The sequence below is a fragment of the Onychomys torridus genome, chromosome 18, assembly GCF_903995425.1.
Source record: "Onychomys torridus chromosome 18, mOncTor1.1, whole genome shotgun sequence".
Taxonomy (NCBI): domain Eukaryota; kingdom Metazoa; phylum Chordata; class Mammalia; order Rodentia; family Cricetidae; genus Onychomys; species Onychomys torridus.
The window spans coordinates 52,632,117-52,650,564 of NC_050460.1; the positions used below are offsets into that span (position 1 = coordinate 52,632,117).

Genomic DNA, 18,448 nt, shown 5'->3' on the forward strand with positions numbered 1-18,448 from the left:
CACAGCAGATCTTTAAATGAAAAAAAAAAATTCCTTGGGAACTCTGAATCAGACTGCATTGGTAGCTTGGACCAAGACACAATTGTGCTCACATACAACTTTTGCCCACACCTAAACTGTTTCTCAGATGTCCTGCCAAAGTCTGAGTCCCACAGCCGCTGAGAGGGATGAAGGGACAGCACCGAGGACACTCACTTCTCTGCCTGGGGACAAAGGGCCACACACATGCAGCTACTGAGTTAGTCTCTGTGCCTCTTGTAACCCTTCCAGTGGCTCTGAAACAAGCAGTTGCTGTGGCTTTCCCTTAAGGCTCTTGTTCCCACAGAGATTCTCCCTCCAGAGTCATATTCAGACTCCCTGTTCCCCAAAATTTATTCCAAAACAAATTCACAGCTCAACCTAATCCAAGCAGGGATTGCCAACTTCTATTTGCCCCTTTTGGAAGGAGTCGTCCCAAAGCATTTCAAACAGCAGCATGGATGCAGAGTCCCCTGACGAAGGGTTTTTAAAGTATCCTGGCCACATCCGTGGGAAGGGTCCAATAGGAGCACACCTTGTTTGCTTTTTAAGGTGGGAAACTAAAATGAGCACAAATCCCAAGCCAATGGCTCCTTCTAACGGCAAAGCTCATATAACACACCCAAAGGGAAAAGCACAGGGACACAGAGCCAAACGAATGGAAGCACATGAGTTATGAACCAAAGGCTGTGGAGCCCCCAGCTGGATCAGGCCCTCTGGATAAGTGAGCCAGTTGAATAGCTTGAACTGGTTGGGAGGCACCCAGGCAGTGGGACCCAGACCTGTCCTTAGTGCATGAGCTGGCTGTTTGGAACCTTGGGCTTACACAGGGACACATGCTCAGCCTGGAAGGAGGGGACTGGACCTGCCTGGACTGAGTCCACCAGGTTTAAATGAATCCCCAGGGGTGTCTTGGCCCTGGAGGAGATGGGAATGGAGGGGAGGGGCTGGGGGGGAAGGTGGGGGTGGGGACGGGAGGGGAGAGGACTTGGGAACCCATGGCTGATATGTAAAATTAAAACACAAATATAATTAAAAAAGAAAAAGAAAAAAGAAAATCAGTGACGAGCTTGGCAGGGAGAGAATGACAAACTGACAGAAGCAGGGAGTAGGTGACCTTGTGTGTCTGGGGTGGGGGGCGGGGGAAGTGAAGTAAGAACTCTAAGAATGTGATATTGGATAACAAGGTATAGTCATTGGGTATAAATCCAGTTATAAATATGCTGGTGGCTCGGATAGATGGTACAAAATCTAGGATCCTGGTACAACAAAGACTTCATTTCAATACTGTGTCTGGCCTGAGACTCACCTCTGGAAGTGGGTATGGTTTGTCATTTCTATAGCCAGGTTATCTGATAAGAGGCAAGTTGGAGAGGAGAGGGTTACACTCCGGCTCATGGTATGTAGGGATAAGATCCAGCGTGGCGGGAAAGCATGACAGCCACAGCTTGGTGGTGATGGCATTCGGCAGCTTGCTCATCTCTCAGTGGGCCAGGAAGCTGGGAGAAGGGGGTGATAGCCCTCAGCTGGCTTTTACCCTTTCATTTTTGAATTTTAGCTTTGGTTTCCAAACCATGGGATGGCACCATTCCCACTCAAAGCGGGTTTTCTCGCCTCAGTTCATCCTCTCTGAAAACACCGCCACAGGTACATTGGAATCATGCCTCTCCATAGTGCCTCGAATGTTTCTTCACCTGATGAGGCAGACAGTCAAAGTTAACCCTCACAGTACGTGACTGTGTTTCAGTTTCTCTGCCTAACACTCAGGCTGAAGCAGACTTTCTCCTTCTGGTGAAGGAAGCAGATGAACCCAGCAAATTTCCATGAAAGGAATGAAAACACACGTGTTCTAAAAAGAAAGGCTTGTTAGTAACAGTGGGGGGCTGCTGTGGACACACTGCTTGCTATCCGCCTTGTGCTATGGAGCCAGACTGACACACTGTCCCTTTATTTCATCAATAACACCTCAAAGCTGTGCCTTTCAGGTTTCCAGATGAGGTCTCTGGGGTAAGGAGTGTTCCCATGCTGTACAGATAACATCTAACTGCATCCTTCTTTGACTTGACACCCAATCTCTTTACCTCTTCTCTAGATTACCCAGTGTCATCCTAAAGGCTGCTTTTGGAAAGGGAGCTAGCTCACCTGGAATAGGATGGTAGGACAATCGTAGCCTCTACTGGGGACTAAAATCATACAGCACATTGAATAAATGCCATCTTATGAGGCTAAATGCATTTTAACACATCAGAATTAACCTAATGAGTTCTTGAATCAGGATAAATTTCTTTGGGAACAGTTTGATCTAGAGACTCTGATTACCCCACTGTCTAGTATCTACACATCTGGAACTAAGTCCCAAGTATCACAGGATGCTTCAAGCATCCACCGCCATAGCAAAGTCACATCAAGGTAAACTTCACTTCCAAACACCATGATGTGACTTAGAGCACAGTCTGAGAGGTCAGGGTCCCTAATGTTATCACAGCAGAACTCTGAGAGGGGTTACAGCCCTTCAGTCACACCTGCCCTTTGAGGATGTAACTATAGTTGTGCACCTAGGGAGAGAGGGGAGCATGGGGAATGAGTTATTAGCATCTGAAAGCATGGGTCCATTTCGATGCAATAGACATCTTCAACAATTTTATTAAAAAAAACTGCACTTCTCGAAAAGCGCCCCCAGGGCACTTACAGAGGCTCGTGTGGAAAGGTGGAGATGTTCCACAATGCTGTAGTGGAGGGGTTTGCTCCGGGGTGATAGGACCCTCACCCAACATGAAGCAGAGTAGCTGCAATGTCCCTCAGAAGCCTTGGCAATGGAAGGAGCAGAGCAGCACAGCTGATAGCTAATGTCTGTGGTAATGGGGTCCTTAGCAATCCCTCCCTGAGGGGAGTCAAGAGACCCTCAACTGAGACTCCAAACACCATTCCAACATGCTCGCTGTTCAACACCTTAGGGCAGCTAAAGTCCATGAGAAGAGGAAGCTGCCTGGGCATGAGACTTGTTCAGGGGTGTGGCTGCCCATAAGTTAGCCGTACTGGGGGAGGGGACACTTACTAGTGACGAAGCTGCCTTTGAATCACCACCTGTGTTCCTGTAAGCAGCCCCAGCAGCCTCACTGGTCTGCCAAGCTGGACTTAGCTGCAGTCCTTTTTGGAATAAAGTGGCATTTAGATCTCTCCAGGCGATGCCATATCATACATACTTAAACCTTCCCTCTTATCCATTCAGAATGTTAGCTTAAGGAGTTAGCAGGGAAGTGTGTTTCATTCTTTCCAAATATTCATCCATCCATCCACCTACCTACTTACTTACCTATCCCTATCTATCTATCTATCTATCTATCTATCTATCTATCTATCTATCTATCTATCTTGTGTGTGTGTGTGTGTGTGTGTGTGTGTGTGTGTGTGTGTGTAGGTGTAGGTGGGGAGTGTACATGCCATGGCCTATGTGTGTGGAGGTCAAATGATTAACTTGTGGGAATCAATTCAGAGAACTGAATTCAGGTCCTAAGTCTTGGCAGCAGGCACCTTTACCCACTGAGCCATCTTGCCAGCCCCGAGGGTTTTGTTTCACTCACTACTGGGCCTGGACTGTGGAATGGCACATATACACAAGGAATTCTGTGTGCATCAAAAACGGGTGGATGGTGGTCTGTTCACTGAGCTACTCATAGGATTTCAAGGAACTCTTGTTCTTGAGATTTCTGAAAGCGTAAGGGTAGAAGGCCACGGTTTTACATTTAGCCACATTTCAGGATTAGCGTAAGGTTCCAATCTCAGCTTGAGAACGAGTTTGGTTGGAATCTCAGGTCCTGGTTGTTGGCTAGTTTAACAGTCTCTGTAAGGGAAGGAAGGTCAAACCCAGCCCTACTGAGCATAGAACCTTTGCTGATGGACAAGCCTGTCAATGCAGTCATCCACTTGAGTGCTTATTAAAGAATGAGGAAGAACAAAACTCGTCCAGCAGTCTTTCTGGATATACTGATGGTTGGTGACAAGAAGAATGACCCATCACTAGTCTCCAAATCACTGGCTTCCAGACGAAGGTGAGAACAGAAAGGATGTGCATTCAACTCTGCCGAGGAGACAGATTCTCTCTGATAGAAACAGCCCCTTCCTTTCCTTGAAACCCGGAAACAAGGACAGATGTGAAGCTTATGTGGAAAGATTTTAAATAAATTTAAAAAAAAAAGACACATTCCATGTAGACAGCGATACAAAGGGGTTATATAAATTTATTTCTCATGTAACGATTGGCTTAGAAAAAAAATCCCCACTTTCAATGTGAATCCCATCTCTCGTGTTTTTAAAAAAAGTGATAAAAGGACAAAAATTCCCCACAAAATACAATCTATGTCTGCTCCCTATTTACAGATTACCAGTCGCGAGTAAGGCCAGGTTGGTTAAACGTCACCATTACTTCTAATAACCCAAGGATTCTGTGCACGACAGAACACCAGCAAGTCTGCATGACTTTGCTGTATCAAGAGAAAGGGAGAAAAACCTTCCAGTGTCTTTAATTATATTTTTTTTAGCCTCCCTATTTAATCAAGTTGAAGTGGACAGCTTCCCTTTGGTATAAAATCAAAGCACTATGTATGTGTACAGCCTAAACCAGCTTAATAGTGAATATTTGTTCCCTTGTCTTCCATTAGCAATGTAGGGCAGAGTCCACAATAAGCTCCAATGATTAGTTTGCTTGTTTGTTTTTTTAATAAAGGAGTAACAAAATTTAGAGAACTGAGTAGTCTGCTGAGATGGTGAACTGGATATGTGGTAAGCCTCAGGAGGTCATCTGAGCACATGGGCACAGGATGGCCACTCCGTACTTACAGAGTGATTCAATTCTGTCCCCTTAAGCAGGGAAGACTGAGATCAGTACCAGGTAGATAGGACTGCTGTGCCAAGCTCATGGTCATGCGTCCAGGGAGCCAAAGTTTTCCAAGTGAAACTTCTCTCTGGATAAAGATTCCTTCAATTCTTCAATGATCAGACTTAGCCTTGGAGAGACACTAGGCGAGCATTTCTTACCTCGCATTTGTACAGACACCTGGCTGTGTGCACACTCCTCCAAAACCTCTACCGGGAGCAGGTGGGAGTGGTTTTCGTCACACAGAAAGCCTTAACACACTAAACATACACACATCTCTAATGGTACCTGACAGCTTGCCCTATGGGGAAAGTTTTCCAAAAAATGTATGCACTTTGTAAGAATATTGCTCTGAAGAGAGAAAGGCACTTGAGTGGTTGTCTTCATTGGACTGAAAACCTTCACATGTCTGCAAAGACAGGAAATAATGTCGCCTGGTCTCTTGGCCTTTCACAGTATAAGATTGTAATGATAAATCTGGCCACTTAGGAAACCTTTTTCTCCCCCTTCAGAATTCAGCTCGCAGATGAGCTGTCACCCTGGAGCCTTTCTCTGTCCCCCACTGATCCAAGCTGACTTCAAGCAGACTCGAAGGCACTTTGAAGAAAGTCCCAGGACCCACAGGGGGTGGAGGTACTGGGTAAGGAGGGGCCTCTTCTCTTCATAATGGCAGCAATGCTGTCTTGTCAAATGGTTACTTGTCTTTTTAAATAAAGTGACAACCTAGGGCTCCAGTTATGAACGCAGCTCATTCTCTACCATAAATCTCTAGAAAATATCCATTTCATCACTTATCTAATGTATGCTTATAATATCTAAAAATAAAAGTTTGATATAAATAAATGTCCTTTAGTGGCACTATACTAAAAGACCAGCCCCTTGGCCTTTAGATAACCATTAAGATCATTTTAGCAATACAGACAGCAGCTAACTAGGACAACTGCACAGAGTTAATATTGCAAAGTCCATTTGCTCTGTCTTTTGTACCTGACCAGTGGACTGCAGTCATGGCCAAGGGTTCCTAAGATGCTGACGCAAATGAACAGAATTTGGTCCAGAGCGAGCACAGAAAATTCTGCACAGGAACTAATTAATGTCCAGTACCATTTCAAATAAACATTTGATTGGGGCCAGAAAAATGTGTACCAATACCAGAAACATGAAGGTGGGAGATAGATCCACAGGACGTGTAAAGTGCTGGAAGACCTCAGTCATTATCTTAAAGCAGAAAATTATACTTTGATTACTTTTTTTCAAATCCCCAAACACCAAGAGAGTTCAAGCAAACAAAATAACTTCTAAGTTTTCTGGCATCCCAGATGTCAAATTCTCCTTCATTTTAGGTTTTAAAAAATCAGTGCATGTGTAATATAGGTATTATAGGAAGAAACGAAGCCCTACCCTCATTTTGCAAATTCTGTCCAATTGCCAGTTTAAAAAGCATTTCCCCTTTTGGTTCTTTTATGGCAACATGAGACACATCTCTTGTCTTCTTCTTCTTCTTTTTTTTTTTTTTTGCCATGAAGTACAGGTGCAAATTCAATAGTTTGGTCCCGATACCAGATACCCAGAGTGCCAAGGACGGACGGGTCCACAGATTGTGTCCATTTCTGCAGGTGGTGGTGTGTCCAGGAGGTACTGCTACCAACGGCCACTTACGCTGGCAATGTCTGCGTGATACTGACGGGGTAGCCTCCCACTGGCTCCGCCTTCCAGGAAGGAGGTGCAGGCATTGGGTGGTTCAAACAGTTTTCTTCGGTTTTTACTTAGCTCTGGGAAGAGAACAAAAGAGAGAAAGAGCCAACTGTTAGCTGGTCAGTGGAGCAGTGCTCTGCATAAGGAGATCACATCAGAGCTCAGAGAATAGGGACGGTGGGATTTGTGGGGAAAGCCAGGTTGGTTGGCAGGAGGGAGACTCTCAGTTAATAGTGGGCATTTCTAAACATTTCATAGCCTACCTTGTGAAAGGCACTTATTGCTCACCTAGATAACTACAGGCAAACAGTGTTCATTATGGTTTGTAAAACACCCAGATCAGTGTCATTCCCAGAATTCCCTAGCCGTATTAGACAGGTTTGCTAGGCCAAACGTCAGAGGCAAAGGGCACAAGAGATGCTGGCATGGGAAAATATACTACCAGTGGCAGAGAGGATTTTAACAGCTGGGAACACAGCCTAGTGGTTTAACGGGGCTGAGTCTCTAGGTTCAATTCTCAGCAAAACACACACACACACACACACACACACACACACACACTCTTCCCCCATGACAGACACAGAAAACAGTAACACAGGTAAGGCAGACATGGACAGAGATTCCCATGCCTGAAGGCTGTACAGCAGAGTATTAAGCCACCTCCCCACAACTGCACCAGGATACCAAGCCCAGGCTTCCTGAATGGCAGCCAGTTATCGGAAGCACAACCACATGAAAGAACTTTGTACAAAACCATCTTATCCACTTAAAAAGAGAATGCTTAAAGACATTACGGAAATCTACATTGTCAGGAGAAAAAAAAAAATATCCTACTTTAATTTCAAAGAATCCTGAGTACTTGGAAGATATATCTAGTGGTAGTTACACGGCACTACAGACCCAAACAGAAAGGCAAACAGCTAGCTAATCGTTGCAGATGGTATGTGACTCAGCATCCCCCTTGTTTGAGGGACCCTGGCATCACCACAAAACTCTCTAGGAAGACTTGAGGGGAACTGTGAAACAGAAAGTTAGGATTTCTCACCAGCACCAGATGTAAATCTCTCCAATGGGCTCCACTTTCAATGATCAGAAAGGTGTAAAACTGACTTGCTTGGTTTTGTCTGCATTCAGGAGACTTGGGCAGGTGACTCACCTTATACTTGTACAGAACTCCGTTTAATACCAACCCCCTCCCTCAAGCATATCCATCGCCTTTGGAATTCAGCAGTCACACTGTGAGCCTTAGGATGGAAAAGGACTGAGGATCTCACAAGCCAAGTGGGTAAGGACCACCAGAGAGTCAGCCATACTCCTATCTACTGAGTCCTGGAAGATAAGTCAGCCAGCATACCCTTAACAGTTCACCTAAATGTTCTCAGAATGTGAACACCTGGCCCGTAAGGGTCAAGGCAACCTTGGAGACACTTCTCTTCTGCTAACACACCGTTCTCGGAGAAGAAATAGCACAGAGGCCTTAGAGGTGATGACAGGTACCTTATAATTGCTTCATTTTGCTCAAGTCTTTCCTAAGGGAAAGCAGCTAACATGAGAATCCTCTATTGGGAACTGATTTTTTTAAAAGGTGATGTCACTTGCTTGCACACTGATAAAGCACAGAGCTGAGCCCCCACCTGCCTGATGCAAAGGTTCACTGAACACTGACTGGGGTTTTGTAACCACAGATAAACAAAGCCCTGTGGTAGTAAGGATGCCACCAGAGACATCACCACTTCAGGTATGACCAGTGACAGGGCATGAGTTTGTACCGAAGTGTACCACGTCCATTTATGAATTGTAAGAGTAGATTAGGAATCTGTGATGAGGTGTGAGGTGTCTCTATGAACAAGGCACATGCTGGCACACATGGCATGGTTACTATTTTAGTCACTATAGAATCTGACACGCCTTCTAAAATGCTGAACAACTGTGACTTATTTTAAAAACCCACCACCAACACAGAACTTCAAATTTCAGATCAAGATGCAACTGAATGTACATAAAGGCCAACTTAGAGAAGACCATCTCTGGTCTCCATTTTTCTCACAGGTATAAGGTCCGAGTCAGGAGTTTGTTTCCATCTTCCAGAGAAGGAAAAGTAAGGAATGGGGCTGAACACTCTTCCCCAGTACAGGAGCCTGTGCAATTGAGCTAGTGAAAAGAATGAGGCCAATGAAGGTTTTCAGTGGTTATCTTTAAAAGGTTCTATCAGCTAGCCATCTGAAAGAACACAGTGACCATGAGGGGGATCAGGCCATCCACAAAAAGGCACAGTTTCTAAAAGAGTGAACACACATGTGAGGCTCAGAAACAAAACTGCCTGAGAGAGGCCGTCAAGATAAGTCCTACTGAAGACATTAAGGGTCTTACTTAAGATTAAAAAGCAAACTCCTTCTCGTTGTATCTTTTGTCTCAGAAAACCTAAGGGGATAGTTTCGGAAAATACCAACCTTTTTCTTTGAAATTCCAAGGTTCACACAATCCTGGCAGCTCTCAGGATCTTGTTGCGGATCTGAACAGAGTCACAAACTAAAAGAATAGGTCGGGAGATGTTAGATCTACCTGAGGCTGTGGCAGGAGGCTTGTCAACAGGATGCTAGCGTGCCTCACTGAGTCTGTCCAGCTTGCGAGCTAACCAGTTACTAAACTGGTCTCAGCAATCTGACTTAAAAAGAAAAATTCAAATTTATTCTCAGACACATCTCTGCCTCTCAAATTCACTCCCTACAATATTAAAATGCAGGCTCTCTGCCCCAAGATAAAACCTCATACCAAAAGAACAATTCCAAGGATAAATTTAATAATCTGCACCATTTTGCAAAGGAGAAACCACCTAACCAGAAGACAAGCATGAGTCTGGGCTGCCTGGCCAGGCTACATCTCTCTGGGGTAGAATGCTTGGGGGTTGTGAGCGAGAGTCTTTGTTATCAGGTAGGCTGAACTGGGAGAAGTAGCTTTTGATGAAGCGTTTCTTAATGACAACATTACTTGCAAAGAGAAATGATTGATTAGGTCCCAACAAATGCATTCAGAATAGAAAGGCAAACCTTCCTCAGTGTAATCAAAGACCACCACCACCACCCACCCCCCACCCCCCCCCCGCCATGCTGTGTGGAGCAGTCCCAAGGCACCTCATCCCATTTAAAGGCATGAGAACCTGTGAGCCCATCAGGAGAGATGGTCTCCAAAACACATACTGACCTCAGAAGAACCATGCCGAAGATGGTGAGTGGAAAAATTAAAGAGGATTCAAAACCCCTTCATCTTGCTCCCCTTCTCCAAACCTAGACTGAGGGGCATGGCTATTTTCCAGAGGAAAGTGTGGTGGGTATTGTGTTGCCTGAAATATCGTGTGTAGCCCGAAATAAACTTATCTGGGGTCAGAGAGCAGACAGCCACTAGAACAAAGCCAAAAATGGTTGCTAGAAAATGGGTCAGAGCAAGCCAGAGCAGAAGCTGGGTGGTGGTGGTGGTGGTGGTGGTGGTGGTGGTGGTGGTGGTGGTGGTGGTGGTGGTGGTGCATGCCTTTAATCCCAGCCCTTGGGATGCAGAGCCAGGTGGATCTCTGTGTGATCAAGGCCACATTAGAAACAGCTAAGCATGGTGACCCACGCCTTTAATCCTAGGGAGTGGGGGCAGAAAGAGAAAGGTATATAAGGCGTGAGGACCAGGAACTAAGTGAGTTAAGCATTTGGTTAAGCATTTGGCTGGTTTAGCATTCAGGCTTTGGAGCAGCAGTTCAGCTGAGAGCCATTGGGATGAGGACTCAGAAGCTTCCAGTCTGAGGAAACAAGACCAGCTGAGGAACTGGCGAGGTGAGGAAGCTGTGGCTTGTTCTGCTTCTCTGATCTTCCAGCTTTCACGCCAATAACTGACCTCAGGTTTGATTTTATTAATAACAACCTTTAAGATTCCTGCTACAGGAAAGCATCCTGATGATCCACCTACAACTTATGCAAATGTCTCAGAGCTGTCCCCTGTGGCTGAATGATTCACAGGACCTGGAACCAGTTCACAGAAAAAAAAACCTGGTTTTCCTTACATTGCTCCCACTATTCCATGCAGGCTAGTGAAAGGTTACAGAGTGTTAGGGTAGATATTTCTCTGTATAGAACTGCTAGCCTGTATTAGCAAGTGTGTGACTTAGTCACATATCAAGTAGCACCTCAATTTCACTTGAAAATCAATGAAAACAATGAGGAAGTATCTAATGTTAGAATCTGAGAATAACCCCGTGTGGATAGGCCCTATGGTAAACAAGGTGAATGAAACAATCTTACTACCCAAGACAGCAAAAAGGTTTGAAATGGTCTGCTAAGAGTATCCATCAAGCCTGATGATGTATTTCAACGGAAGAACAGGTCTCAGAAATGGAAGGTGACCCACACAGTCACCACCATAATCTACATTCATGAAAAGCCAAAACCAAGAGAGATTTGTAGTCTCACCCCAAGAATCGATAACTTGGCCCAGCAAAACACAAGCCTCCTTTCTGAATCCATTGTTCCCCTCACATATACTGGGATGAGCTCACGACTAGTCAGGAATTACACATCCACCTGAACACTGTTAATACAGGCTGGTGGAGACTCCCGGGTAGAGTCCTTAAGCATGTATGTACAAACACTACTGTGGAGGAGTCTAACGTTACACCCAAAACCACCCTGCAGGCACCTGTGCACATATCTGCTTTAGACAAAGATTTCTCCCAAGGAGGTGGGTCAGGTAATGCAATCCACTGCTAAACGAAATGGGCAAACTAAGGTTTTGAATTGTATTTTCTACTACAATTAGTTATTGCTGGCTAGAAAGGATATTCACCAGCTGGACGCAACTGTTGGCCTCACACAGGCCCAGCCTGCCAAGGGATAGTCCCTCAGCAGAGAATGCATGGCTTCTGCCGTTAGTGTCACTGTCTCTTCAAGAGGCAGGCACACATAAATTTGATGTTCAAGAACATTGCTGGAAAGACATCCATGTCCTCTTTCTCTTGAACACTGTTGAAGTACACTGACATACGTGTGCCCTGCCCCAATTTATCACCTGCATGGCACCCAGTGAGTAGGTAGAGCACTCACTAAAGGAATATGCAACACACCACCAGGAAGGCAGACTAGGGATGCAGATACTATTTTTCTTCCATCTGTGACTCAAATTCTACTAAAACATTAGAAAAAAATAGAAGGGCATGAAGTCTGATAATTCCCGCCAAGAAACACCATGAATGCTTTTTTTCCTCTCAGCGTGATGACCCTGGTGTTCGAGGACACACACATTGGAACATGGCTTTCGATCAAGACTAATTACTCACAAACCTAGCGACTTGTTTATCACAATTGCTCACCCATTTTCATGTTCCGCATGGGGCAGTGTTGGCTACTTCTTTCTGAGGAAGTCTAGCATAAGGAACAATACTGCCAAGGCAGGCCTTTGGGCAGGGCCTTGATTAGGTAGTAGGGGGTTCTCAGCATTGGTCAGGTATTAGCAGGAGGACCCCTTCTGCATCATATCCATCATGGTCTCAGAGGAGTTCGTAGCTGATGGGCACAAGCAGCCTCACAGGCTGAGACCCCTGAGAGAGGGCTTTCAGATTTTAAAATAGGAGTTCAACCTCTATTCACCTGAAATTGCCAGCAGCATTTTCCTCCTGGCTCCAAAGGTGGTGATTCCCAGCTCCTTCAGATCCTGGTCTGTGAGGGTGAGGAACGTCTGGAGATCAATCTGTGGAAGGCAAAAACAAGCTGTAGCCAATCGGATCAGTGTGTGTGTGTCTTGACCGCTGTGGGAAGGACTCATTCTCGGAGCAATTCGTTAACTCTACCTACTTCCTGAGTCCAGTGGTGGCGGCACCACCCTGAGGGCCAGAAATTAGGAAATGCGTGGTGGGGGCACTGCTTGCCCTTCCAAAGGACCCTGGTTCAATTCCCAGCTCCCACACGGAGGCTCACAAGTGACTATAACTCCAGTCCTAGGGTATCTGATGTCTAATTCCATCATCCACGGGCCCTGCACGCACATGGTACACAGACACACATTCAAGCAAATATTCATATACTGTAACAAAAAATCCCAAGGAGAAGGAGGGAGGGAGGGGAGAAAGAGGCGGGAGGGAAGGACACGAAGAAATTGGTGAACTGAAAGCAACCGCAAGCAGGAGACAGACTAAGCCAGCAACTTGATGCCACCGAGATAAATTTAGCTCTGAGCATCCTGGCAGCTATGATCAAAACAAAACAACAGATACACCCTACCACATTTGTGAACTGATAAAAAGGCGGCTAGGAATCAAGAGTGTTTGTTAGCTTCTGGTTCTAAGAAGAAATCCAAGTATGCACAGGATGACAGTTTCCAATGTGTTGTATCGGACCATGCAGGAGAATCAAGTCCTCAGTTCAATGAACACAACAGACTGTCTCAAAAATGGTCCAGAAACATCTGTATAACAGCATGTCCTGTGGCCTCAGCCACGCAATATGGAAGAAAACAGCTCGGGGGCAGGGCGCTTATTTTGAAGTTAGCCTGCAGAAAGGTAACAGCGGTGAAGTCAGAGCCTAGCTGCCCTGCTGGCTGCTGTACACATCGGAGAGGGCTGCAGGTGGGAACAACAGGGACCTGCAGGCTCAATGCTGACCTCAGGGGAGCTATGACTCCGAGGTTCCCCTATATCAACACCCCAGTGTGCTCTCTCAGCCAAAGTGGTGAAGGATGGTTGGGGTGCTTGTCTGCAAACCCCACTTTCTACTTCCCTGCTTTCCCATGCTCTACAGAATAGGACACAAGTTCCTCAGCAGCTAGAACAAGCTGAGATCTGATGAAACACTCAGGGAAAAGTATAACCAATGGCTCCCTTCTAGGGGTCATTACACCCACAACCCAAACCAAGATGCCCGGGAAGACGCAGGCTGGCCCACCTCCTGCTGCTGGAAGACATCTGTGTATTTGCCCAGGCCCAGCTTGCTGAAGAGCTCAGGGAGGTCTGAGCCTTTGAAGCAGCTGTTCAGGTTACAACCATTGCTTCCTGTCAGCGAGGAGATGCAGTCCATATAGTTGCTGCTGCTGAGATAATGCTCTCCTGGAAGGCAGAGGAGAGACAGTCGAGGCCACAGAGAACACAGTTTAATTAAAAGCCTTAATCACCAACTATTTCAGATTTCATTGTTCGGCTCAACAGAGCACCGGCTGTAAAGCACAGTAATCCGTCAACACAGGACCAGCCTCTCACCAAGGAAACGCTGTTTATTGCTGTTGGGAAGTGCTTGCCATCCCGAGGTTGCAGTTGGGAGGCAGAAAGTCAGTACCATGCCTCTGTTAGCTAATAATCATTCACTGTATTTTCTCCCCTGAGAAAGCGTTGGCTCTTTACACCTGATTTGATGGGAATCCAATGAAAAGCTGGAAAGGAACTCTGGGACATGGTAAAGGTCCAGGAAGTTATAACAGGCCCAGGTTCCCTTTGGACATCAGGGTGGCTCTCCACCTCCCGACCTGTGCCTCCTTCATGCAGAGGAATTGCGCAGCACTACAGCACACCCATCCCACAGCCTTGAAACGCACCCATCAGGGAGGGCATCAAGTCTGTCAAACGGCGTGCTTCTGAAATGAGGAACATGCACAGCAGTGAGCCTGAGGTTCGAGGATTTAATTTATGACATAGTGCATGTGTTTCTCAGGAAGAATGCTAGCAGAGCAATACAGAAGTCTGTCTTGGCTCTCCAAAGACTTGACAGGCAAACCTACTACCCATGGTCTGGCTCTCAGATCAACTGACAACCCAGACTAGAGGTAGGGGCCGTAAAACCAGACCATGAACATGACCAGACACACTTAAGCATGCTGCTTTAGAGGAACTAGTGGAAGGGTGTATGGCCATGCTGCCTCTTGCCTATGTGAGGATCCATCCTCTCACATCGAGGATGTGGCCCTAAGAAAGAGTTCTAGAGAGTGGAAAAAAGAGATGAGGCTCCTCCAGGCCAGGCAGATCCATACAGGTCACTCCAGGGCTCTGCAGGACCAAGCCTCAGAGTCCACTTGGCATGGATTTCTGGTACCACTCACTCATCACTTTCTCCCTTTCTCACATGCAAACTGAGAAGCTCCCTGCATATCTCAAAGGCAAGGAATTATGACATTTCTTTTTCTTTCCCAAACTGGTATAGTCTTATCAGAAGAATCCAAAACTAACCTTTAAAAATAACATCCTAGGACTATCATTTAAAGGTAAGACAGAAGTCCCCTGAAATCATCAAAGCATCCTGAGTCAAGGGTGCTACAAAACCATGTGCTGGGAGCCCCCCTCTGAGTACCTACTGGCCTTGAGTGAGTAGAAGTCAACTACAGGCTGAACGTGTAAATTGCTGTCCAAATGATAAATGTACCTTCTGGTAGAGCAAAGGGGAGCTACCAAAATCTACACTGAGCAACAAGTATAATCAGGGAAGCCCAGAGAAGGAGGAACCTTTGAGACTAAGACCCAGGGTATAAAGAAAAAGTGGTTATGTCCATGCTCTTCAATATGGTAGCCACTGGCCACATGAAGCCATTGAGAACCTGAGATGAGGTGAGTGGGAATTAAAATGTTGGACCAGTATAACATATATTGTAGATCTGGGTCAAGGAAAACATATTAGTAAAAATTTAAACAGACATTTGAAAATGAAACCCTCTGTGGTAAATGTTTATAATGGCCCTTAACTTCGTGTTGACCATTGACATGTCTGTCTTAACTGTTGATGGTTTCTAGATCTTCTTCTAACCCCACCCCCACCCTTCAAACTCCTGGTGAAAGCCATATCATTGGGCTTCTTATACCTAAGTTTTAATTCAACTAAGAAGTAGAGTTGGTGTAAGTTAGCTGAAGGAAAGGAGAAATGAAATACAAAACCAACTTGCATAGGCCAAACCCCTATACCCCAAGGCCTGTGTGGGAACAGCAGCCTCTGGGCTGACTGCACTGTGCATGTTTAGACTTATCAGTCACTGATGGGAGTTTCCAGCTACAACTCACGGTTCATAGGGAGAAGAGTTGACTTCACTTTCCAATTTGGATTTGGTCAATAGTATGACTTGTCTTCAAGTTGGAGACACCTGACAATGCAGCCACCTTGCCTAACCATAACCATGGGCTACCATGCTTACTCCGCTCATCCACAGTGCCTTCAGACTGTTCATACTACCTGTTTGGAATTCCAAATTTGGCAAGAACTCTGAATCAAAAGTGATTATTAACACACCTCATGGTCATTGTGTGATCTTTGGTCTGGCTATCCATTTTGACCACCTAGAAGAGCCAACACCCTTACAGATAACTGCCCCCTGCTCAGCCTCAGCCTTATTGCCAGGCAGAATGCCAGGAATTTCTCTGTTTAGGCTAATCCATCTTGCCTAAACAAGACCTGCAGAATGACAATACCAGTTGACATGCCAATGTGGGTGGGAAAAATCTCTTAAGGCCATACCCCTAGATGAAGAGCTACAGGCAATCATTGGCTGCTAAGAGAGGAAAATGGGGGGGGGGACGACAGGAGAAATTGGGGGAGGAGAGAAATGGGTAAAAATGATGTAAATACAGTACTCATGTATGAAATTCTCAAATTTAAAAAAAAAAAAAAAGATTAAGCTAAACATTCTGGTCTTTTTTTTTTTTTAAAACCTTTAATAGCTAGTTTTTCTTCAGCTGTCCCAATATGCTACTTTGATGATATCTTACTCAACTGCTTTCACAGGTTCCAATCTCTTCCTTGTTATTTGGAGGTGTGTGTGTGTGTGTGTGTGTGTGTGTGTGTGTGTGTGTGTGATTCACTCCACAAACATCTACAGAACATGTGCCTGCTAGGTGCCAGACACAGCCTGACAGAGTACTCATTAAGCATTCACTAGGGATTACCGACTTATAGAACTACAAGATAGGTCATGATAGTAAGTGATGGCATTCTGGGGTACAAGGGCTACAGCGTACACCATGTACAAAATGCAGTGAGATGAGAGAACTTCCCAAAGCTCTCCTGGTTCCTCCCTGTGAAGAGGCTACCCGTGACTCATACCAAGCACTTCATGTCTCAGGAGGGAGCTGCCTACACCTCATCACTTCACACCAAGCGAGGGTCTCTAAGCTGACACCTAAAAGTGTGAACAGCAATCAAGCTCACTTGATTTGTTCTGTTTGCGCTTGGGGCTGCCAATCGGCGCTGCAAATTCGCTGTGACCCATGGGTCCTATTCCATTCCGGTCTCTCCAGTTGTCTGATTCACTTCCGCTTGCCAGATGCTCACGACTGCTGGACCTTGAGAGGGACAATGAGGAGCCCTGTGAAGAGTCCAAGCCAGAGAAGGAAGGGTTCAACATGGAGGACTTCTCAGAGTAGGAGGAGAAATGGTACCAGGCAATGATACCATTACAATGTCCTTTTGTCACCAACTAGGGCACACTCATTCTCCGGAATGTACCAAGGATGAACACTGACAGACAGTGAGGTCCTCACCAAGACGACCCGACTGTGCAGGTGCCCACAGAGCTCTAGAAGTCACCTGTGTAAAGAGTCCTTCCTATAATGTTTCAAAATGTCACGGGTGTGTTCATCCCAGTTCTAGGAAACAGAGCACCCCCCTGTGCACGCACACAGGCACGCACACACCTAGTACAGGAATGATTCTCTGCCTCAGCTCACACAAAAAGGACACAGGAGTGGTAGAGGTGCAGGGAAAGCCAATGTTCTTAGAAAGATGTCTGCTCCTATCCTAACACTCAGTGTGCAGAGACAGAGCTGGCATTTCCCTGACACAAGCCTCCCCCAGACAAGGACATAATCTCTCCAGCCAATTACAGATACCTGGGACAACGTGCTCTTTGAAGTCTTCCAAATTTAAATGAAAAATAATCCACAACAACTTAAAACCTGCCTGAATTTGCATAGATTCTTTTCGTTTATGTGTCCATGGTACGATGGCACCCTGGCTTTGTACTAGAGTATCAGTCACGGTCTCCTCGTTGGCAGATTTATTTTCACTGGTAACCCCGAGACAATTCTTACCACACTTAAGTTTGGCTCATGCAGCCCATTCACAGGTAGGAGGGGGTCCCTTAAATACTTCCAACTAACTAACTAGTCCTGAGGTTTTCTACTTCCTCCCCATGTCCTCTGTGACCTCCTTCTTTGCCATCCTAAATGGCAGGCTATCTGTAGGACTGGTCTTAGATACCCACCCCACCCACCACCCTTTCTTCCCCCCTGTACTTGGTCACGCAATAGGTTCAATCCTCTGTGAAATCCTCAGTGTGCAGATCCTACCTCTGGATTGAGATCCCCGTGGAACTTCAAGATCATAAAGCTGCAAGTCGGTTATGGTTAATACCTGAGCACTTTCCTCACTGAATGGCCCTTCCCACCAGCCACTATGAACCGCCCCAGCCACTCAGGGGCTAGTCTTACTGCCTCCCCCCGCCTCCCTGTAATCCAGCACATACAACGAGGCTGGTATTTTTAAGTGCCAATCAGAGCAACCCATGCCTCCAGTCTTGAACTTCTGCTATACAGAGGCAGAGGTGCTTCCTAATTTCCCATTGACTCCCCTGCAGTCTACCATGGACCGAGGTCTACCAGGATCGGCCTCGCTGGAACCTCATCATCGCCAACGCCTTCGGCTCTGAGACAGTGGATTCTAATGTTAAGATGATCAAGCCGTTGATCCCTTAGACACAATGCTCTTTCCCAAGATCCTTCTGAGATTGGCCCTATTTTGTCACCTGTGTTTCCCGGCATGCCTCTCATCCGTTCCTAAGGGCAAAGCAACCTCCACTGAGCAGAGACTGGGAATTTGATTGTCCGCTGCCTTCCTGACATGCTGTTTTTCTCCCCACAGAAGGCAG

At 46.0% G+C, this 18,448-nt stretch overlaps 1 protein-coding gene across 3 annotated transcripts in view; it reads right to left on the reverse strand.

Annotated features, from left to right (window-relative positions):
* Window positions 1-4,226: 4,226 nt before the first annotated feature.
* Window positions 4,227-18,448, reverse strand: part of Bicc1 (BicC family RNA binding protein 1) — a 230,824-nt gene continuing 216,602 nt past the window's right edge. For 2 of the 3 annotated variants that reach the window (XM_036168174.1, XM_036168173.1), the window contains exons 18-21: window positions 16,732-16,888; window positions 13,498-13,658; window positions 12,208-12,307; window positions 4,227-6,663 (exon numbers count right to left, since the gene is read on the reverse strand). In XM_036168174.1, the coding sequence (XP_036024067.1) occupies window positions 6,533-6,663; window positions 12,208-12,307; window positions 13,498-13,658; window positions 16,732-16,888 (549 nt within the window). In that variant the 3' untranslated portion in view covers window positions 4,227-6,532. Of the gene's footprint in view, window positions 6,664-9,036; window positions 9,116-12,207; window positions 12,308-13,497; window positions 13,659-16,731; window positions 16,889-18,448 lie in introns of all 3 variants that reach the window. The other variant, XM_036168175.1, reaches the window with a different exon arrangement.